Source organism: Equus przewalskii, chromosome 23, assembly GCF_037783145.1.
Source record: "Equus przewalskii isolate Varuska chromosome 23, EquPr2, whole genome shotgun sequence".
Classification (NCBI taxonomy): domain Eukaryota; kingdom Metazoa; phylum Chordata; class Mammalia; order Perissodactyla; family Equidae; genus Equus; species Equus przewalskii.
Genome location: NC_091853.1, coordinates 5,146,934 through 5,171,042, shown reverse-complemented (window position 1 = coordinate 5,171,042; position 24,109 = coordinate 5,146,934). Strand labels below are relative to the sequence as shown.

At 41.4% G+C, this 24,109-nt stretch overlaps 1 protein-coding gene across 2 annotated transcripts; it reads left to right on the top strand.

Annotated features, from left to right (window-relative positions):
* Window positions 1-4,493: 4,493 nt before the first annotated feature.
* Window positions 4,494-16,693, top strand: SELE (selectin E). 2 transcript variants are annotated; one of them, XM_008525540.2, is made up of 15 exons: window positions 4,494-4,740; window positions 6,114-6,262; window positions 6,604-6,687; window positions 7,260-7,640; window positions 8,208-8,315; window positions 8,749-8,934; window positions 9,733-9,918; window positions 10,024-10,212; window positions 11,162-11,350; window positions 11,478-11,666; window positions 11,877-12,053; window positions 12,599-12,709; window positions 13,446-13,467; window positions 13,571-13,643; window positions 14,562-16,693. In XM_008525540.2, exons 3-14 carry the CDS (start codon window positions 6,630-6,632, stop codon window positions 13,626-13,628), a joined length of 1,854 nt encoding a protein of 617 aa, XP_008523762.2. In that variant the 5' UTR covers window positions 4,494-4,740; window positions 6,114-6,262; window positions 6,604-6,629; the 3' UTR covers window positions 13,629-13,643; window positions 14,562-16,693. The 2 variants fall into 2 exon arrangements, with proteins under 2 accessions (XP_008523762.2, XP_008523763.2); XM_008525541.2 differs by lacking the exon at window positions 4,494-4,740 and having other exon boundaries at window positions 6,153-6,262; window positions 13,574-13,643.
* Window positions 16,694-24,109: the final 7,416 nt, after the last annotated feature.

Sequence of the window (24,109 nt, the reverse complement as noted above, 5' to 3'; positions counted from 1 at the left end):
TTAATAGTAGAAGAGGAAGTAGCAGTCAGGCAGAGAGATGAGGCAGAAGGGGAAGTTGGAAAGATTCAAAGAGAGGGACTCTACCTGCCCTTATTTGTTTGGAAGGTCAAGGGGGCCATCAGCCAGGGAATGCAGGAGGCCTCTAGCAGCTGAGAATGACTCCTGACCAGCAGCTGGCAAGAAAACAAGGACTCAGTCCTACAACCACTAGGAACTTGATTCTGCCAACAATCTGAATGAATTTGGAAGTGAATTCTTTCCAGACTCTCCCAAGAAGAGCCCAACTGGCTGACATCTTGATTTTGGCAATGTGAAACCCAAAACAGAGAAACCAGTTGAGCCAACCTGTACTTCTGACCTACAGAAACTATGAAATAATAAATTTGGGTTGTTTTCAGCCATCAAATTTGTAGTAATTTGTTATGACAGCAATAGAAAATAAACATGCCTATCTTGTCCCAACACAGTATACAGATCATCCTTTTAAAACCTGAGTTGGGTCATGTCATTTCCAACCACAAGCACCTGCAAATCTTTGTGGAGGGCTTTCATTGGCCTCAGGAATCAATTTGGAAGTGCAAGGGAATTAACCACACCCTCCCAGGATCAGCCCTCAGCCAATGATTGACTGGAGTCGGTGGTGTCAACTTAAAAAGCAAATAGGCCTATTTTATCTTAAAATGAGTTTATTTCAGAATAGCCAAAAGAATTACAATTCAAGATGTGCTATGGCAAACCATAGGCAAATCTAGAAAAGAAAGGAAGAGAGCTGCTTTTAGAGAGAAAAAGGGGAATAGGGAGGACTGTTCTAAATGGAAGTCCATTGGAGGAAAGTAACAGTTCACAGCAGAAACGGCTCCTCATTGGCTGGGCTGTTGCCAGGTGGGGAGAGAAATCTTCCTTCAGTAGTAAAGTAGTTTTACTTCCAGTCCAAGATGCAAGTGTCCATCTCTTCCTGTTTGGTATAATTGACCATGTGTGATGGGGAGTGAGAACTCCCCCTACAGGTTTTTCTGACTCCAATTTAGTTAAGGTTTGTTTTATTAATTTCCACAGTGGATATATCCCCCAGCACCATATATCCCCTTGCCCCATCCTTGGTGATTCACTGTGATGTCTCCCAGAGTTCTCTAGTGGGGCTGAGTCCTGGTTCCCACAGTGGTAACACGATTATTGGCATACTCTTTACTAGATTCCTTTCTTTCCTTGTCTCACTTCCTCTCTCCCCTACTGTTTCTTACTGGGATCACCTCCCAGATAAACGACTTGCACACATGTGCTTGTCTCAAGGTCTGCTTCAGAAGGGACCCAACCTAAGACACTGAAGTTACAGAGCCCGGTAGGGGAACAGGAAGTCAAAGAGGTTGCTATAACATTTTCATGAAAAAACTAAGGTATATTTCAATCTGAGCAGACAGGAAGTCAACACAAAAAACATGGGCTTTAGAATAACTCAGACACAGATTTGAATTCCTGCTCGATCATTTATTAATTGAAAAAACAGGCAAGTTAACCTCTCTAGGTCTGTGTTTCATCCTCTGTAAAAGGAAATAATAATGTCTACCTTTCATTTTGTGAAATTTGTATGAAGAAATGTATGTAAAGTGCTTGGCACACAGTAGGCACGTTATATATGGAATCATCATTAATTATTAGCTAAAAACTTCCCAGCAAGGAAAAATAATGAACACTTGGATTTAAACTACTGTCTTTTCCTATATTTAACATGTCATAACATATTACAGCTGGTAGGGACTGTAGTCAAGTACCTTTGGTTCTTAGATGGGAAATCTGGAACTTAATTAAAGAGGCAAAGAAGCTTGCTCCAAGTCACAGGTCTAATTAATGTAAGACAGCAATCTCTCGTTGTTCAACAAGTGACCAGGCTAGAATTTTTCTGGTGTGAGGCACTGAAAGCAAAGCTAATAATAGCCCTTTAGGAAACTTCTGTCTTACAAAACAAGCAGCACAGTGGCCAAAGAAAACAAGCAGGGGGCTTTTCTAAAATCCAGGGGCATTTTCTCCTTCTGTTAACAACTGCCAGCTCAGTCAGGAACAGCTCCGTTCATTCCCAAGTCCACTTGAACTTCTTTCCTCCGCCTTGGGAAATCTCCGGAGTTGGCTCATTTTGGAGCTATTCCCATTAGTTAGTTCTTAGAGCCCAAAACAGAAAAACGGAAGGTTCAAGATAAGGTGTTGCCAAATAGGAAGCAAAGAAACTCATTAAAATTATAAATCTCAGAATCATCTAGGAAGTTCAGAAAGGGGAATTAGAGGATCTTTTTGAATCAGAGGAGAAAAGAGATTAACTTAAAATACATAGTTATGTTACTTCTTTAGAACTTTCTCTTTGTTTGGTTAAAAACCACTTACTTTCTGTGTACGAGGAATTCAAAATGCAGACGCATCCTAGATATTCCTCAGATTTGCCCCACTGTTACAAATGACGTCTGTGGTCTTCCAGCAGAGAGGGTGTCAGGATTAGCTCCAATGATATTTTGGTCAAAATTCTCCGCCTAGTTGTGCACCTGCCGTGGGTCCTCTTGATATTATCTCCCATATTAGGTGGCCCTGGACCAGCATATTTCAGAGTGTGGGGTGATTTGGGCATCTGTATTAGAATCACCTGAGCTACTCATTGAACGTGGAGCTTCCCAGGCCCACCCCAGACCTATTGAGTCAGAGTTTCTGAGTGTTGGACCTGAAGACACGTGTTTTAAATGAGCTGCCCAGGTGAGTCTTCATATGACAGAAGTCTGAGAACCGCACTCTTCCCCCTGTGTGCGGGAGCACAAACCGAGAGAAAGCCCAAGGCTCCTACCTGATCTTCTAAGATGTCTACAAATCCCAAATGAACGAACATGCCTTCCTGGGGAATGAATTTAGAGGGAACCAGACCAATTTTCCATCAAATATGCTTATGCTTTGATCAAATAAGAAATGCCATTCTATACGATGATGATACATTGGTATTAATTTTATTTCATGATTTGGGGTGTGAAGAAATAGCACATCTGTGTTCTGCAAATAGGACTGAATCTTTATTGGGATTTCTTCTCCCTACCTTAGACTCTGCAGAAGTACCTTAGATGTTAGCAGACTAGATTTTGGGGAAAAGGTACCAAGGCTTTAAAAAAATAAGTGCCCAGCACTGTGCCCACAGGTAAGAAAAACTAGAGCCTCAGCAAGGCCACTCCCCATGCTTGCAGCTCCCTTCAGCAGTGAGAAACCAAAGCTAAATTCATACCTTGACAGATGGTCTTGCCACATGTGGTTATAGCCGGTCCTACTTTCCATTAAACACAATAATCTCCTGTCTATAGCTTTTATCTGTCCCTAGCTTATTGACCGTGTACAGGATGGCCTTGGATAAAATTGTAACGTTTGTCTTGGGGAAGCCAAAATCCTTTTTTCTGCCTCTCTCTCACTCCATCAGGGATGCCCCTTTGCCATAAAGGTGAGAATGAGTTGGCTTGGGCACAGAAACAAAAGTGCGTATAGCCCTTGATGTCCCATTAAAGTATGTAGAGGAGAGAGCAAGGACCTTCCAGGAAAGGCGATGATGAGGCCGGGAAGTGTGGCGCCTCAGAGATGAAATAGGCCCGGTGGAGCCTGGGGTGTGCCCATGTTTGCACCGGCTTCTTTACTTTTCTCTTTGGCTCTCTCAAGATGGAGATTGTAAAAGGGTTCAAATGAAACCAGAGTTGAAAACTGAGCAGCCCCAAGTCAGCAGGCTACATCCTCAGAGCTTGGGAGATTTGGTGGAGTCTTGAGGCACCTCTAGCAGCCTGTTATTTGGGGAAATTAGGTTTATTTGGGGAGCGGGAAATAATATTCAACATCCCCTGCTATTCAACTCTCATTCAATTTCCTCTTCAAACCATTCCTCCATCTCCAACAAGTGGGTGCCCCTCATCAGATCCTGACAGGAAAAAGCAGGTGAAGGGGCGACAGTCCAGCTGTCATCCCACTCCTGCCCCTCACTGTGCTGGGGTCTCTCTATGAGAGGCAAACTGGGTTTGTCTATGGCTTCTTCATCAATCTTGGAGCCTGAAGAAAGCCCCTCAGCTCCCAGTATCCTGGGACCTAATTTTCAACCTCAGTGGCAGGGACACAGAGAATACTCTGAGAGAATGCAGATTGGCTGTCAGGGTGAGTGGTTTGGAATATCATACCTCTGCTGCTAACAATAATAAATTACCTTTGCTTACAAATCTCTTCCGCTCTTTATTTCTCTTATTTGGGCTCCTGTTATCGGGTTCCCTCCCTGAAGTTCTGTCAATGTAAATTTAAAATAATCATTTTGCCCTCTAGCCGTAGAGAGAATTTGCTTTTGAATCAGGATCTCCTGGAAGTGTGGTGTAGGCCTTGACAGCTTTTCCCAGGTATAGCTCAGCCTGCCTTGCTTGTTTCTTTGTCCACTTGATCCCTGTATGCTGAGGACCCAGGGTCCATTCTCACTGCATCTTTTCTCTACTGCTCACTGCCTCCAGGGTCCCTTTCTGCTTTCATATCTCGGAATCCAGGACACAGCCCTCCAGCGGAGAGCTGGGATGATCAAGTTGCTCTTGGGAAGAAAAGGGCAAGGACTGGAGACTTGGGCAGAACGGAAGACTTGGGTAGAACAGAGAGGCTCATGGTGGCCTTAACAACAAGAGAAACCATGGTGGCAGCTAAGGGAGTCAGCCCTGGAGATTGCCTGGGTTTCAATGCCTTATCTCTGCACCTCTGATGAGTCAGGTAAAATCCTGGGTTCTTAATTTCCTCATCTGTAAAACGAGGATAATAAGAGTGCTCATTTCATAGGCTGTTATGAGGATTAGGTAATTAAATAGAAGAACATGCAAAATACCCAATGGATATTTAATGGGGCATCAAGGATTTTAACTGCTTTCTCTGGGTTAGGTCTTGACTGTTTTTGTGTATGTAGAAAGAGCCAGGGCTAACGAGTAGTAAGAAAACTAAGCCTGTTACCCACCCAACTATCCACTCTTGTCTGCTGAGACACAGTTTTAGATCTCCTATTTTAAAAAGCTGTAATTATGGAATATTGGCTTCACTTGATCTCTGAAACCCTACAGATTATGGAAATTAAAATGATGCCCATTTACTGTCTCTATTACTTAAATTAGACAAGGTACAGAGATGGGGAATGGATATACAATTACCCAAAAGAAATGTCAACATGAAGAGGAGGAATAAATAATATTTTTTATATATATATGTATATATATATCCCTTTCAGTGGCATTTGGACACAGGATTCTTGAAACTGTGTTATTTTTACCATAAAAGTAATAGAAGCCTATTCCAAAAGTTGGAAAATGCTGAAAGTAATCTTGAAGGATATAAGAATTACCCCAAATCCTAACATCCAGAGATAGCCACTGTTAACATTTTGGTACAGTTTTTATTCTTTGCACATTCATATTTTAAAACTTTTGAACAAAATTTGGGTCAATTAAATATGAGTATATATAGCTTTCATCTTTATTTTTTCACTGAACAAATCGTGAGTGTTTTCTAGACATAAACACCTAAGCCTGTTTCCCGTTTTTGTTATTTTTAAGAAACAGGGTATTATTTCAAACATTTAAGTGACAGACAGCATTTCGAGTAATTTTGCCATAACTATGCACAGAATCTGAGAATGAACCTTGTGATTCATTCCTCTGTGAGACAGTACTTACAACAGGTTGAATTGGTAGGGGAGAGAGAGAAAAAAAGTGAGCGGTAAGCCATTATTGCCAGCTGTGGATGAGAAAATTGAGGAGAGTGGTCCATAGACGACAAAACTATTCTTAGTTCACTTACATTTATGAAATTCTAATTCCTACCACAATTACGGGAGAGATATTGCTAATAAGCAATTGTTAAAAAACTTTTTAAAGACATATCTTTTATGTTATTAGAATTAAAAACCACACATTTGTGTAATATTAACAGAATTCATGTAAAATAAGGAGGCATGAACCAAGGAGAATTAGTTCTAAGGTTTAGAGTTTCTGAGATCATTGTAATTTTTAGCGTTACGGATAGTCCCAGGAATTTTTTGGATGCAGCTGGGGAATTCCTCTTTACTAGGGATGGACATATCCTCCAATTATTCACAGGAAGCGAGCCTGCCTATAAAAGGGCTCCAGCAGGAGCAGTGCTCCACAGTTCTTGGCTGACTTCACATCAGCACTGCAAGAGAGGAACGAGACAGCAGCAGCGGTGACACACGAGGAATCCGACGCCGAAACAAGCTCTTCACAAAACAGTAAGTGCAAGAAATCTTTACTAGAGCAGCCTTGGCAATAAAACATAGACTATCAATATTAATAGATATGCAGAATATCTTCTGATAAAAGACCTGGGCAAGCTCTTATTGTACTCAGACTAGTTAAAACCTGGCTTTTCTCTTCGACCTAAGTGATGAAAATCTTAAATTTTGTATGTATTTATTCAAGTTACCTTCTTTGAAATGAACAAAGATTGTGGCCCCAGAATCCTTTACCTACAATCTTATGATGCTGCCATAAACTTCACTGTGAAGTGATGTGAGTAACTGGCTACTTAGGATTTCTTTCTATAATTAATTTTGTACTTTTCCTCCCCCAGAAAAGCATTTCAAGTCTAATCTTTTGATGAGAAGGACTCTTGAAGTCATGATTGCTTCACAGTTTCTCTCTGCTCTCACTCTTGGTAAGTCAACGTCATTAGTTACACTAGGGTTTCTTCTCCTCAGCACTATTGAAATTTTGGACCGGATAATTCTTCCTCGTGGGGCTTGCACATTGTAGGATGTGTAGCAGCATCCCTGGCCTCTCCCCGCAATGTGTTATGCCTGGGACTGGGGGCAATTTACTTTATCTTTGTGCGTCTCAGCTTCCTTATGTGTAAAGTGTTGTTCAGAAATAATCTATTTCCCAGAGGCATTGCGAGAATTCAGTATCATGGTTCATGTAAAGTGCTCAGATGATGCTCAATAAGGTGTAGTTATCCTGATAATTATTCTACTGTGAAGTGGGTATTCTGATAGGTTATGGTGGGTGAGTCTAGGTAAAGCACCAAGTGGAGGGTCAATCACAAAATAGATGCACAATAAATGGCAGTTCCCCCGTCTATACCCCTTCTTACTTTGGAAAAGGTGAAAAACATTTGAGTCATCCCAAAAGACGCTGTATGCCAGAAATAAGACAGTAAAAACCCTAGTCAACAGAGTCAAACGACGGCAGGACTAAACTTTCTCATTCCTTTCACGTTTTCCTCCTTAGTGCTTCTGATTAAGGAGAGCAGCGCCTGGTCTTACAGTGCCTCCACAACAAACATGACTTTTGACGAGGCCAGTGCTTATTGTCAGCAAAGGTACACGCACCTGGTTGCGATTCAAAACCAGGAAGAAATTAAATACCTCAACTCCATATTCAACCATTCATCAAGTTACTACTGGATTGGAATCAGAAAGGTCAACGATAAGTGGGTCTGGATAGGGACCCAGAAGCCTCTGACTGAAGAAGCCAAGAACTGGGCTCCAGGTGAACCGAACAATAAGCAAAATGAGGACTGTGTGGAGATCTACATCAAGAGATACAAGGATGCGGGCAAGTGGAATGATGAGAATTGCAATAAAAAGAAGCTTGCCTTGTGCTACACAGGTAGGGAGCAGGACGCCGTCAGGGGAGGTCATTTCACTGGGTGGGCATCTTGACAATTTGTTGACAGTATGCAAAAATTGGTCTCTATTGTGATAATTTTATGTTTTAAAAGATATGGTTTTAAAACATTCTGCTTGACTAATAAAGTATCTCTTTTTGCTTTTTTGTGCAAATGTAGGCAAGAATGCATTTATATGTATATATGCATACGTGCGTGCATATAGGTCTATACATATATAAAGTGTGTACAGACACATACAATACTTATTTTAGTTACTTGTTTTTATTTATGGTAGAGGAGATATCTTCAGAGTTTGTGATAAAGCGAATTTTCTATTCTTGGTGCCAGTGACAGCTATACCCCTGACATCCGTACATTAACATCAAGGTTTAAAATAGTTGAGCCTAAAACTCATCTTTGGCATTGTGTAAAGCACTTCAGTTAAAATCTCTGGCACTCCGTATCTTTGGTGATGTGTTTGTTGCACCTTGTTGACCCTAAATTCAAAGGAACTGCATTATAAGCACAATAACAATCCTCCTCCTCATGGATTGTATTTTCTGCAGCTGCCTGTACCCATACATCCTGCAGTGGCCACGGTGAATGTGTGGAGACCATCAACAACTACACTTGCCAGTGCCACCCTGGCTTTACTGGACTCAGGTGTGAGCAAGGTAAGTCTTGGTTTCGCCCACTCCTTCCCTTGAGATGCTGGCACCATCTTGTGTCCTAGCTGGCTTTGCAGTCAGGTCTTCATGTCTTCCCTTCCCTGGGGCATATGCTGTCATATGGTTGGTGGTTAAGAGCTGAGGCTATGAAGTCAGACCTTCCTGGGTTCAAATCCCAGATTTACCACTTATTAGTTATGGCACCTGGAGAAGGTAGTTAAACTCTCTAAGTCCCAGCTTTCTCATTGCAAAATGGGGATAATCGTAGTACCAACTTCACAGGCTTGTGGTTAGGATTATATGAACAAATACAGGTATAATGTTTTCATGGTGCTTGGCTCATAGGAAACATTCAGGAGACAGTAGTTATGGTTTTCAGTGTTCTTCTCTCCTACACAAGGTGAGAGAGGTGCAGAACTGATCTGATTTGCCTTTTCAGTTGTGACCTGTCAAGCACAGGAAGCTCCTGAGCACGGACGCCTTGTTTGCACCCACCCTTTGGGGAACTTCAGCTACAATTCTTCCTGCTCGGTCAGCTGTGAAGAGGGCTACCTCCCAAGCAGAACAGAGGCCATGCAGTGCACTTCCTCCGGAGAGTGGAGCGCTCCTCCTCCAGCCTGCCATGGTAAATCTCTCTCAGAACACACAGAACGTTCTCTAACTCATCTCTCATTGTCTCAGTTTTTATCCAACTTATAACATTTCAAAACTCTGGAGAAAATTCTTTTTGTGGTTGTTTTTAATTAAACTTGTTCTCTCAGCCCATATATATATATAGCCAATGTGGTACCTGCTTGGTTTGAGGAAGTTTTTATGCTATGTTTGAAATGGGTATGTCTGAGGCTCTGGTAATTTTTAAGGGAATGTATAAAACAGTGGCACCACACTCTAGAAATCTTAATGACTTTCTCATCTTCTTTCCCTGTTTAACTTCTCTCGTACAATGGACTAATTGAAGACCATGATAATCAAGCAGTCTCAATATCTCCTTTTCTCTCTCAGTCTTCTTTTAGGACAGACATAAGAAACTCTTTCCTCCAGGTCCTCCTCCTGGGCTCAAATAAATGAACGTCCTGCATATGTCACTGTTTCTATCACGACTACTCATAAATCCTGAGCTAGAAGGGCTTTTTCTTCACTTTTGTCCTATGTAAAATAGATCAGAGACCTGATGAGAGAGATGATAAAATAGATGAGAGGTCACTCAGCATAGTCAAAGTAAAAATCAATCAGAGAAGATGAAAACATGAATATAAAAAGCATAAAAGCTTTATTGTAGGTGTGCATGTCCCCACGAATTAACATAGGGCTTTGGTGTCTGCCCTTTGAAGGCAGCTCCCTCACTCTGCTATAAACTCCAGTTCAACAGGAAGTGAACATATCATTCTTCTGTGAAATTCATGATGCTCTTTCAAATCCCCAGTGGTTGAGTGTGATGCTTTGACGAATCCTGCCAATGGAGTTATGCAATGTTCCCAAAGCCCTGGAAGCTTCCCATGGAACACAACCTGCACATTTGACTGTCAGGAAGGGTTTGAACTAACGGGACCCCAGCACCTCCAGTGTACTTCATCTGGGAATTGGGACAACGAGAAGCCGACGTGTAAAGGTAGAGTTGCTCCCTGTCAAGAGTTACTGTAAACATTTTTTTCTCAACCTCTACTTGAAATGGGCAAGCCAGACCTGCTAATGTAAATGGGCATATGTGTTACAGCTGTGACGTGTGGTGCCGTCGGCCATCCTCAGAATGGCTTTGTGAGCTGTAGCCACTCCTCTGCTGGAGAGTTCACCTTCAACTCATCTTGCAACTTCACCTGTGAGGAAGGCTTCGTGCTGCAGGGGCCAGCCCAGGTTGAATGCACTGCACAAGGGCAATGGACACAGCAGGTTCCGGTTTGTAAAGGTAAGCCTGGAAGTCTCTCCTTTACACCTTCCTTTTCTTAAAGAGCGGCAACCTTGAAACTTGGGCAGCTAAAATGCAACCAGATGCCTGCTTTAACTATAGCAATCACATTTGACGGGCAACATTTATCTTATATCTTTGAGACTCATATAGAGGAACCAATGCTTGTCCAGGGAAAGGATTGTATGTAGATGCTTTGCTGGTTTCTTAACTGTTGTGTGCTAAACTAACTTTATAGACATAGGCATGGAGCAGGCAGAAATCTTAATCTAAGGGTAAACCACATGAGAAAATTTTAAAAATAGTGTTTTGACGATACAATGATTCTAAAACTCTTGTCATACCTTTCTTCTGAAATTGCTCATAATTAGCAGTGATGAGAATGTTTCAAGTGTGGTGTCACATATAGAGAGATCCTAAGGCATACATAAGCACTAAAATTTAATTCACTTTAAAGCAAGAACAAGGATATTGAAAACAAGCAGTTTTCACCATCAGGTACCAGCATTCTCGTAGCTAAATACAGCACAGAACAATTTCCAGTGGCAAAGGCCACAAGACCAAAACCAAACTGCAAAGCAGACAAATTTTACGTGGCTGCCTTCTTCCCTTCCTTTCTTTTTGGCATCACCCATAAGCATCCAGGACCCATAAGTTGCTCTCTGACTACATAAAATCTTTCTCTTAACTCTAATTTTTTTCGCATCTCAGAACAGTGCTGAGGAACCACCAGTCCTGTTAAAAGCTGTCCTTTAATTAGTGCCATTGTCAATGCGGGGATTGGAATTCAAAGAAAGCGCAGCCATTTTCCCAGTTGTCCAGGGAGGGACGAAGAGTCTTGAGCTCTCTGAGCACTGCTTAGTCAAAAATGAACTGGATTCACCCCTCAAATGCCAAGTGCTCTCCAGTTCCACCACAATATTTTCTGACTATCATTTTGGTGTCTCAGCTTTACAGTGCAAAGCCCTGTCCAGACCAGAGAGAGGCTACATGAGTTGTCGTCCTAGCACTTCTGGAAGTTTCCAAAGTGGGTCCAGCTGTGAATTCTCCTGTGAGCAAGGATTTGTGTTGAAGGGATCCAAAAAGCTCCGGTGTGGCCCCACAGGGGAGTGGGACAGTGAGAAGCCCACATGTGAAGGTACAGTTTTTGTTTCTATTTTCTTTTAAGATAAAAACTATTGAAGTGATAGGGACATGGTTACCTGGAGTAACCCATTGCTGCCTGACACAAATACACTTCTAACGTGTTTGCTCATGTCTTCCAGCTGTGAGATGTGATGCTGTCCGTCAGCCCCAGGGTGGTTTGGTGAGGTGTACCCATTCTGCTGCGGGAGAGTTCACCTACAAGTCCTCCTGTGCCTTCAGCTGTGAGGAAGGCTTTGAATTACGTGGGTCAGCTCAATTGGAGTGCACATTGCAGGGACAATGGACACAGGAGGTCCCGTCCTGCCAAGGTAGGATGGAATTCAGACTTTAAGGAGTATAGATCAAGTACCTCATACCTTGCTGAACATAGATGGCCTCAGAGGGCTTGATCCTAATTTCCTACATAGTGAAAACCAAGTAGTGCTTATAGGTTATGTGTATTGGTGGCTTTTCAGCCAGTTTTAGAAGTTTTCCAGTAGATTTTTCTTAACCTCTCCCCATGTGCCTATCACTTGCAGTGGTACAATGTGCAAGCCTGGCAGTTCCCGGAAAGGTCAGCATGAGCTGCAGTGGGGAGCCTGTGTTTGGTGCTGTGTGTACATTTGCATGTCCTGAAGGATGGACGCTCAATGGCTCTGCAGCTCTGACATGTGGTGCCACAGGACACTGGTCTGGGATGCTGCCTACCTGTGAAGGTGAAGCATTGATTGATGGTGGTTGCCTGGGGGACTAGAGAGAAGAGCGGGAATTATCTGGCTACAATAATGAACTATCCATTATGTCCAAACCAGAAAGGTCAGAAGGGTTACCCTGGTTAACAAACTAGTGAATATTTAATTTTATGAGAATAGAGAGAAAACAGAAGAGGTGACCTGTTGACGGCATGGGTAGAATTCTGACAACTGGGAAAAAGGAGAGCTAGAAGGAAAAGTAGAGGGAAAAGTAAAACGAGTGAGGGAAATTGAGAGAGAGAGCATGCAGTACTAACCAGGGCATAGTGTGGTCTGTGAAAAGGCTTGGCACGTTAGAGTTTGGTCTGGCAGTGGTGGGAGACAAGCTTGCAAAGGTGGTTTGGGGCAGATCTCAAAGGCCCTTAATACCATGCCTCTTCCTCACATATTGCACTAGACAGCTCTTCTGCTTCGTACATTGTAATCAATGTACAGAGAAAAGAGCAAATGGATAGAAAGACCTTAAGTTCAATTCCTTCTCATGACCGTCTTCTGCTCTGTTTCTTTAGCTACCGCCAAATCCAACATTCCCTTGACAGTTGGACTCTCTGCTGCTGGAACCTCCCTCTTGACATTAGCATCGTTTCTCTTCTGGCTTCTGAAACGACTTCGGAGGAAAGGTGAGGGAGTTTACCAGTGTACCCCAAAAATGTTTTTGAAAAATCTTTTCTTCACATCAATGGGTCATCTTCTCTCTTGCGGATATTAAATAGTAATTAGAATCTAGTTACTAGACAAACACTAACAAACTGCAACATAATTAAGCAGAAGCCTTAGGGAAAGGGTTTACAGTAGAGCTCAAAGTGGAAAGAGTCTCAGGAAATATAAACATTGGTTGGGTTAATATTGTACAACTCCAGGGAATGCCATTCACATTGAATTCTAGGGTTCCCCTTGGAGTTGTGCAATGAGGCTGCCATGATTAGTGCTCCCAGGAAAATGGATAAAATGTATCCAAAAAACTTATTTGGAATACAGGCTTAAATCTGGGAGTATCTCATAGGGAAGATGCAAACACATCTAGCCACACTCATGGTTTGTTTGGCCTACAGAATATTTTAAAATTTTCGAATTAAGTTCTGACATTTACAAAATAGGAAATTTCACATAAAATCCAGATTTGGGACTTCTTGTGAAAAATCAGAAGACAAACCTGGCAAGCTGAGCCTATAGCTATTTGCTGGCATGGGAATCTGTGGTGCCCTTGCCTCCAAGCCCTGTCTGTGCTCCCATTATTTCTGGGGCCCTGAAGGCATTGAGTTTGCAACCACTAAGGGATAGAGTCATGTTGTCTCTGGATTTGATATGTCCTTAAAAGTCATTTAGTCCAAATTAATGGTTTTCTTTCTCTTGCAGCAAAGAAATTTGTTCCTGCCAGGTAAGTCGCATTCTTGTACAAAGCATGCCATTGCACATTCTACACATTTTTCTCTTCATGTCGAAAAGCAGTGCTTGACTTAGTGCTCTCATGTGTTTCACAGCAGCTACCAAAGCCTTCAGTCTGATGGATCCTACCAAATGCCTTCTGAGTCAGCATAAGTCCCAAGGAATCAGGTAAGACTGCATCTGTGACAACTGCATCTGGTTTTGAGAAAAGATATCCTCTCTACATGCACGGTTGCTCTTGAACCCTCCAAACCTGCCCCTTTCTGGGGCCAGGGGAATCGTTATCTTCACGGCATTTTATGGAAAGCTGTTTTCTTTCTTTGTAGAAGGAGAGGAAAAGAACAAAGCTCTGGGCTTTATTGAGCCATTTCATTTATGAAAGTTAATAATAATAATGACAGCTAACACATGGCACTTGCTATGCTCTGGAACTGTTCTAAGCTAGGAATTCTGTGAGCTAGGGACTATTACCGTTTTTCTTATTACACACATGAAGAAAATGAGGCACAGAGAAGTTAAGTAAGTTGCCTAAAATCTCAAAGATAGTAAGTGGTGTAGCCAGGATTCAAACCCAAGCAGTCTGGTTCTAGAATCTGCATTCTTAACCACTCTGCTCTGCTTTGCAAGAATTTGAAAGGGTCAAGTCGCCTCTGAATAGATTTATTTTTAATTAATAGGCTTTATTTTTGTGCAGTTTTAGATTTACAGAAAAAGCGAGCAGAGAACACAGAGTTCCAACAAACTCCCGCCCTTCAATTTCCTCTATTGTTCACATCTTGCATTAGTATGGTATTTTGTTACGATTGATGAGCTAATATTGATACATTGTTATTAACTAAAGCTCACAGTTTACTTTAGGGTTCCCTCTTGGTTTTGTATATTCCGTGGGTTTTGACAAATGTGTAATGACATACGCACCACTACACAATTATGCAGAATACTTTCACTGCTCTAACCGAATAGGATTTTGATGCTCATATTTGGACTACCCAGTGAGAGTGTGTGTAGTGATCTGTGTTAGCAGGTGTATTTTGTTGCTCCAATTAGTATGCAGATTCTGTCTCCTGATGGCGTGCATCCTTATAGTTGCAGGAACACAGTGCCTTCCGGGAACTAGAGCGATACCCTGAAGACAGCAGAGACGGTCTCTGGCCCTTCTCACCTTCTGCACCTGCCACCCTCACAGCTGGGAAGGCAGCACCCATGAGGACTTCAACAGACCAAAATCCAGTGGGCAAGGCCAGCTTGCCACCAAAAAGACTCAGTTTTCTCTTTCATAGTCTCAGGATCTGGAAAGTGCTGGCCACTGGAGGGAAAGGATATTCTCTTCCAAGCAAAAGTGAAGAGACCAAGGCTCTGGAATCTCAGAATTCCTTTTCTAATTCTCCCTTGCTCACTGTGAAATCTCGGTGGAGAAACACAAGATGCTGTGGCATTGTTTCTTTCTTTTGTCCCTCACAGTGTTTCAACTGCTGATTACATTGTTGCTGTCATGGGGATGAATAATAACTGTCAAGAGTTTAGAGGAAACAAATTGGCCAAAGATATTCTATTACTGACTTGGAAAAAACACAATTTTTTCATACTTACAGGTGACTCATGAGAAAGGTTGTTAATGGTGCAAATCCTACTGAATACTCTGCGAGGATTGCTAAGCAGTCTTAATCACTTTTATCCCTGTGGGATTCAGTACTTTTTAAAGTGTTCTTAGAGATTGTGTTCTTTTTACTTGCATTGAAAATAATATGAATTCTATAATTCTTAATTCAGTACAAGTGTGGTAAGGACTTTAAAATATGTAAATGTTAGGACTATGTTAGGGTAAAAGTTACTTATCCTAGATCTTTGTTTATTAACAAATTCTCAAGTTACATCTGTAGTAAATTTATTTCAAGAAAAGGCAAATACTGTCCCCTAGCAATGTACAATGTTAACCAGTGTAAAGTTCTAAATGTTTTATGGTCGATTTAAAAACATGAGTAGTATCAGGAGAGTAAAACCTGAATGGCACACACTTGCACACTGTCAGGGATTTTTTTCAGAAATAAGTGGTTTCCATGATGAAAAACTTCCATGAGGCCAAATGTTCTGATTTGATGAAAGCATAAGTGCAAACAAATGAGGGTACAATTTTGTGAATGTCTTTGTTGAAAAAAATGTAGATGTGCTTTGCCTTCCTACCAAGATTCTGTTAGGCGTGGTGTGTCAGTGTTTAATTCTTGTATATTACCTAAGATTTAAATCCATGATAGAAACTCACTGTGTAAAGGATTTTTCCAGAGGATTTTTAAAACGTGAAGCTGTCTAATAATTATTCCCTAATTACTTCATTCTGTTTGTTAGGGTGTTCTTGAAGAGAGGAATGCTCGTATGAGCAAGTATTCATATTTATTTATAAGGAAGTTTAAAATTCCTAGGAAATCTCTTGTTATCAGTTGGTCATTGGCAATGAGAAGTTCTTGATCAGGAATTGTCAAAGCTGCTTCAGCCTTGCAGGATGACGTGAGAATCAAATCTCTCCCACACTGCCATTAACTTAGCACGTGTTGAAAAAGCAAAGTTTCAGAGAAGTGCTGGCTACATATTGGCAAAGGCAAAGACAAAAATAAGCCGGGAGGTTTGATAAGGATCACAACAGCAGAGGTTTTTTTTTCTTCTTCTTCTAAGATTGGCGCCTGAGCTAACAAATGTTGCCAATTTTTTTTTCTCCCCATAATCCCCCCAGTATATAGTTGTATATTTTAGTTGTGGGTCCTCCTAGTTGTGGCATGTGGGACGCCACCTCAACATGGCCTGATGAGTGGTGCCATGTCTGCGCTCGGGATCTGAACCGGCAACCCTGGGCCGCCGAAGTGGAGCGTGTGAACTTAACCACTCAGCCACGGGGCCCGCCCCAGAATGGCAGAGGTTTATAAGGGGCAAAAGAAATCTGGGAAATGAAGGAGATAAAAAACAAACAACTATTGCGATCAGGCTCCATATGGAACGAATTCTTATTTTCTCTGAAATTGTATAAATGTTGTAAATATTTATATATACTGTATTGGAAATAGCTGTGTGAAATATAAATGTGCTATGTGTTCGGGTTTTATAAAATATTTTAAATTATGATTTAAAATATTTTGTAGTTTTTTAAGTATGTATTTATTTAAGCTTATGTCATACTATCGTATTTGACATGGCACTGTGAGTTTGATAAATAAACATGTTTATATTTAGCTCTGTGTGTGGGCTCTTTCATAAAATTCTATTTTATTTAGATGTAACTCACATACCATAAAATTTAGCCTTTTTAAGTGTACAATCCAATAGTTTTTGTTATATTCACAAGATCATGCAACCATCACCACTATCTAACTAACTCCAGCACGTTTCTATCATCCCCAAAAAGAAGCCCAGTACCCATTAGTAGTCACTCTCCAACATCCCTCCCCCAGCCCCTGGTAACCATTAATCTACTTTTTGCATCTGTGGATTTTGCTATTCAGGACATTTCATATAAATAGAATCCCACAATACTTGCCCTTTTGTGTCTGGTTTCTCTCACTTAGCATAATGTTTTCAAGATTCATCCCGTTTGTAGCATGGATCACTACTTCGTTCTTATGGCTGAATAATACTCTATTGTATGGATATGCCACATTTTCTTCTTCCACTCATCAATTGATGGATATTCAGGTTGCTTCTACTTTTTGGCTGTTGTGAATAATGCTGCTATGAACGTTCATGTACAAGATTTTGAGTAGACTTATGGTTTCAGTTCTCTTGGGCGTACACCTAGAAGTGCAATTATTGGGTCATGTGAAAATGAAACTCCATGTTTCATGTTTTGAGGAACCGTCAACTGTTTTCCAAAAGGACTGCACCATTTTACAATCCAACAAGCAACACATGTGGATTCTAATTTCTCCACATTTTGTCCAATACTTGTCTATCCTTTTGATTATCACCATCCTAGTGGTGGGAAGTCTATACAGATAGGCTATTGCATCAATACTGTACAGTTAACTGAAAAAATGTTAATAATCTAAAAAAAAGTCATCAACATCAATGAAACAGAGTCCTTATCCTGGAGTCTTTGCCTCATGCCAGTCTCAATTCTAGGTTGCTCAAGTTAACCAACTCACTTTCGTTTACTCTTCAGACTCAGTTACTCTTCAGACTTGGAGCCGGATTAGTTTTTTCCCCTATCCAAAATATGTGTCTTCTCTCTTCTGGAGTAGTGTCAATCCACAAGGCCTGGTGTGAACCAAGCTAAAAACCACCTCAAGAATCTCATTGTTATCAAAGAATCAGAATATCTGAAATTTCTAAGAAAACATGGTTTAATGTTTAACCAAAAATTAAAAATTAAAAAATTTTGGTTACCCAGACTAAAAAGATTGTGGCTCTAACACTGTCATAGGCTGAAGTTAGTTTTACTTTGATTTTATACTTCGTCTTAGCTCAAAGGTAATAATTAATAAAAAATTAAAGAAAAAAATGGAAAACAAAGATAGATTCTGTTAATTAGGGCTGTTTCCAGGTAGGACTGAAGTGGGCACACGCTTGAGACATCAGCTTGAAATGCAGAAAGAGTATGCACAGAGAGTTAGATTTCTCAGGTCTAAAAGGAGAGAATAAATGGAACAAATTAAATTTTTTCAGAAGAAAGACAGATGCCAAGTCAAATGGACATTGGTAAGATGCCCAAGTCAATGGACACAGAAGTGAGAAGTGGAACCATTCTTGGTGTTAGTACCATAGGATTAGAAGAGAGCTTTTCACAGAAGAAAACAAAAATTTACCTAAACAGCAAGAGCTTCTGGTTCTGTTTCAGTTAGAAATAATAAGTATCAATTCCACCTCAAAATTTTATCTACACTTTTCCAACATTCTAAGCCAAGACAAGTTAAAATATCTTTCTTTTCATATATGCATGTATATAGTCATTCTGCTGGTTTATAAAATCATTTTACTGCAAAGGGGTATGTAGTGGTAAGACAGTCCCCTGTCTTTGTCAAAAAAACAAAAACAAAAACAAAAAAAAACCCAGAATAAAACCACAGTAGAGTTTTGGCTTTAAGAAGGAGGTTTTTTCTTCTCCCTGATCTGCCAATGGTATCAAATCCTATCAATAGTTCTTTTAATAACTCTCATCAGCTGTGTTCCATTCCCACTGACTAATGTCAGAACGGACCCCTGTCATTGCCTCTCCATTACATGATAAAATCCCCATAAACTCATTAGTTTCCAGGTTCTTAGGATGCTATTGGGATATGCTGTGATGTAGTTCTAAGTCATTGGCGCAGCCCACAAGCCATACAAAACCTAATCCTTGCTACCTCTGCCAACCTCATTTGACACCATGCCCCTTCAGGCAGTGCACTCCAGCCCCTGTGGAGAGCTGTTGCTGCCCACTTTGGTGCCTTTGAATGTGCTGGCTTCTTTTGCCTAGAGTTGCCTCCGCCACATGTAGGAGCCTCCCACTCTTTGCCTGCTTGCCTTCTACTCATCTTTCAGGTTCTTTGCTAATGGGGACAATTGATCCATTAGACTAAGTCATTTCTTTAATGCTCCCACAGCCCATACTTTTCTCCCTTCCTTTAATTGTAATTAAATAATTATTTATATACTTGTTTAGTATTTGTCTTCCCTACTAGTCTCTAAGTTCCTTAGGCACAGGGACAAATTACCTTGTTCATTGTTGTGTTGACACATAGTAGACGCTCAGGAAATATTTATTGAATGAATAAATCAACAAGTGAATGAACGAATGCAGATTTAGGCTCATCATAAGTAGCAGGACTGCTTTTCACAAATGGAATGAGTTGTCTCAGAAGGCAAAAGTTTAAAATCCAGTTAGGGAGACAAGATATGTTTGGGAACAGTGCAGAATATAGTGGAAACAAAGAAGGAGAAAGCTGGTGGTTAGAAATAAAGGAACAGTTATGGCCTGGAGGCTCAGTAAGGTAGGATCAACAAGTGTTGCAACAAGGTACTTGTGCAATAAACCTGCAGGAATAGGAGACTGTGACTAAAGAGTGGGATGCTTACCTGTGTGATTTTATCATTGAGACAGTTTTGGGTGACATCAAGGTTGAGGCTGTGTCTAGGTTAGAAGGTAGCTTAGTGGAGGAGAATGTTATTGGAGAACTGAGAATCCAGGCTGTGGGATGGGTTGTGCACCTGGATGGTGGAGTCACATGGGATTACAGGAGGTGCTTAAAGGGAGAGGAAGACCAGGAGTGAGGTGCCAAAGTCATCAGCGCCTGAGGGGATGGTAGGTCACTGCAATGAAGACAGCGAGAAGATGGTATATCTCAGGGTCACGAGCTTCAAAGAAGTAGGGTTATTTTATATCTTCTTTTCAATTTCTCTACAAGAGGCTGGAAGAACAAAGGTCAGTAAGAGGAGCTCATCATAAAGGAGGCCACCACTCTGCCTTCCGACCCTGCGGTGTGTGGAGCGTAAGAGAATAAACACTGTCATCTTGAGCGATCTGCAGGGGAAGTGATGTTCTCAGGAGGCCAGGCTGCTGGTAAAGCAAGGAGGCAGAAGAAAGTTTTGGAGAGGAAACTGGAGCATATGAAGGGTTTGTTGATTGTGAAGCAGGAATTCCAGAGGATGGCAAGGAAGAGTTGGGGAAAATCAAGGTTGGGTCAGGAGACGGCAACTTGGGTGAACTGTCTAGGAGATGAAAGGTGATCAGAGGGGCTTATGCTCCAGGTGTAAGAAAAAAAAGCAGTCACTGTGGATTTGGTCTTGATAGGGTCATGGAGGTGGATGGACATTTAGGTCTAACTCTGGCCTGGTTGTTGTGTGGGACTGTGCATTCCTTCCACTCACAATAAACTGCTGTTGGCAATTGCAGTGAATGCAGCCTTGCTTGGCAGGTGTGAACAAGTTAAACTTGTGGTCATGTGTGACGGGTTGTGGGCTGGGGAAGGGTTGGTCAGTGGTCCTTTTTACGGACTTAGGGCTGCTGCTGTCAATAACATTCAATGACCTTTCCCTCAACCATCTCATAGTGGGCAAATGGTCCTCCAGCATTGGTTCCAATCTCTCTGATTTTGTAATGGTTTTATAAAACTTGCCTATTAATCTAGTTCTACCCTTTGGAGACCACAGAATAGCCTAATGACCACTCTTCCCCTGACCACCCTTCAAGTGGCTGCTAACATGTCCCTGTGTCCTTTTCTATCCCAAATCTTCTCTTTAGGCTGAATGTACATTAATCTTTATTTTTTTTTTATTGAGGTGAAATTTACACAACACAAAAGCAACCATCTAAAAGTGTACAATTCAGTGGTATTTAATGCACTCACAACGTTGCACAACCACCACCTCTATCTAGCTGAAAATATTTTCATCAGAAGAAAGCCCTGTACTTACTAATCAATTAGTTCCCATCCCCCCTCCCCACAGCACCTGGCGATCACCAGTTTGCTTTCTGTCTCTATCAATTTACCTTTTCTAGATATTTCATCTGAATGGAATCACAGAATATCTGACCTTTTGTGTCTGGCTTCTTTCTTTTAGCATAAGGTTCATCCATATTGTAGCATGTAACAATCTTTCATTCCTTTTTATGGCTAAATCATATACCATAGTGTAGATGAATGTGCACTAAATTCACACCAAATTTTTCACTGTATTCTCGAGAAAAATGTTTGCAACAAACACAAGAGCTATCTCTACGATTCAAAAGTATCCATATGAAAAATGCTTTGATAAAAGCCAAAAACATAGCATTGATGGACTCAGTGAGAGGAATTAAGCAAAGGGCTAAGTTGATGTGGTCCAATTAGATTCTAGAAATCTAATTTGATATAAGAGCAGAATTTAAAATGTATAGAAAAGTGAATAGATTGCATGGACATTTGACAATGTTCACTAAATATCCTTCTCCCAGCCCCCCAAACCCACTTTGCATGGGACCTGAGGTCCCTGTCACTCCTTCTCTCTGACAAGCGCTGAAGTGCTGGTATACTGTGTGGAGATGATGCAACCCTGGGACTGGAACACAATTTTGGCTGGGTTCCAGAACACTTCAACTGGCTTCCTGGAGAAAATCCTGGATTTGTCTATAGTTTAAAGAAAAACAGAAATGTCCAGCCAAGTGATAGAATAACAAAGATATCCGGTAAAATAGTAAGACTGAAAAAACGAAAAAGGGAAAACCTTCTCTTAAAAAAAAATGACATTTCTAGTTTATGAGCAAAGAGAGGTTTGATTATTCGTTGATCCATCCATTTGTTTAACTGACATTTACTGAACGCTGGACCTTCTGCTTCTGAAAATGTAGAGGATTAATATTCCGAAATCCCTACCACTGTAATATTTTGAAATGCTAGGTGAATTACAATAGCTTGCTGTAAATGAATAGCTGAGCTTACAGAAAAGAATGGCGCTCTCAGAGGACAAAGCTGACTAGGGAGCAGGGCCTGCTCGTGGAAGACTGTCACTCAACATGAGGACTTCAGATTTTACTCTGAGTGGGGTGAGAAGCCATTGGAGGGTTTTAAGCAGAGGAGTGACGTGGTCTGACTTGTGTCCTTTTGTGCTTGTTATCTTCTCTCCTCTTCCACCTTCACCTGCCTACCATCCCTTCTCACTCTTCCCTGCTCATCCCACGAGGCTGACTCCTGCAGGCTGCACCACCCAGTCATTGGTGTGCCGGTTTCCCATCAGTTTGATTAATAAGGGGCCCATAAAGGAAATCAGAGAGTTAGAAGAGAGAGCCTTCAGAGCGTTTCTTGCCCACTCTTTCCCTGCTTTAGTGCTATTTCTGGAAGCAGCTGCACCTCTCCTCTACCACAGTTCCTAACGGGTGACTTCTCCCCTAGAGTCACAGTTCACATTGGGTTCTCACTATCTCCTCCCCTTGAATCTTCAGTCCTGAGGATGCAACTGCTTCCTGCCATTGCCAGTCGCTGGATTCCTCCTTTTCTCTTGTTTGTTCTCTTAACTTTGTTGTTAATCTGTTGTAAGTGGCCCCTCCATTAAAGGCTCTGCAGTGGGTGAAGAATTCACCCATCTGGAGTAAATTCTGTTTCTAGCTGGGCCCCTGAATGACACAAATTTTAACAGAATCACTTAAGTTGTTTTGTTGAAAATAGGCCTTAAGAGGAAAAAGGAAGAGACATGGAGTCCAGACAGGAGGCCTTTGCAATCAAATAGGTGAGAGACAGTGGTAGTTTGGGTGCATAATAGAATGGAAGTGATAGGATGCTGAAAATACTTTGATGGTAAAGCCAACAAAATTTCCTGTTATATTGGATATGAGTTGTGAGAGGAAGAGAGGAGTCTTTGTCTTAAGTAACTGGAGGATGGAGTTATAATTTCCTGAAATGGGAAAGGCTATGGGAAGAGTTCTCCAGGTTTGGAGGAGAACTTCAGAAGTTCAATTTGGTACATGTAAAATTTGAGAGGCTTATTAAACAACTAGATGGAGATATCGGGTAGGCATTTGGCTGGGAAGAGGGCACATTCCCAGGGCAGGGGAATGGTCCTGGCTGAAAATATAAATTTGGGGGTCACCAGCATTTAGATGGTAATCAAAATTAAGAGACTGGATTGGGTCATCAAGTCAGTGAAGGCGGATAAGAAGAGAAAAGCAGTGAGCACTGAAGCACTCCACGGGTTTGGTGGTTGGAGAGATGAGAGAGAACCAACACGAGAAACGGAGAAGGAATAGTCAGGGAAGCAGGAGGAAAACCAGCAGCTGATTGGTCAAACAGAGGAGGACAGAGGATTGGTTATTGACTTTAGTGAAGTGGAGGACTTTGGTGAGAGCAATCTCAGGGAATGGCTGTGGTTGAAAGCCTGATTAGACATGAGTCAAGAGAGAACTGAAGGAGAGGACTTAGAAATACAAGTCTAGACACTTCTTTGGGGTATAGTAGGAGCACTGGCACTTCATGGGTATCTTTGGCTCCAGGTTTGTTCTCACTTCAACATGTCTTCCAAGCTCCTTCCAGAAGACGTGCAGCTTAATAATCAAGATCACTGGCTTCAGAACTGACTCGCCTAGGTTCAAAACCGTAAATGTGTTTCTTACTAACTTTGTCACTAACGCAACTTTCTTAATCTTTCCAAGACTTTTTAAAATGGGGATATTGATAGTACCTATTGGGGAGTAGTAGTATTTAATCTTTATAAAGATTAAATAAGGTAATAAATATGGAGTGTTGAACTCTATAGCTATTGTTGTTATTATAAACTTTTTAAAAATGCAAATCTGATTGTGTCAGTGACTTCCCCTTTCCACTGCCCTCCATGATACAGGTCCTAATTTCATAAGCAGTCTGTCTCCTTCACATTTCACACTCCAGAAAAATAAAGGTATTAGTAGTTCCCCCCAACCCCCTAGGGCAAAAAGCTAGAGCCCCTCTGCTCTCTCAGGGCTTTACTTTAGGAGGTGCCATTGACAAGGACCTCCACTAGAGGGGGAGCAAGGAAGGAGGGAGGGGAGGAACTGAAATAATCAAGTCTGTCCAGCTCTACTTAGGTTTAACAGACATTGTAAATTTGTCCGAAATACTGTTTTGATTGCCTTGTGTTTGCAATTATCAGGGGTCCTCTACCATAAATAGCCAACAGTCAGCCTAGTGTTTGTAAAAAAGAAAGGAGAGAGAGAAACAGAGAAGGAG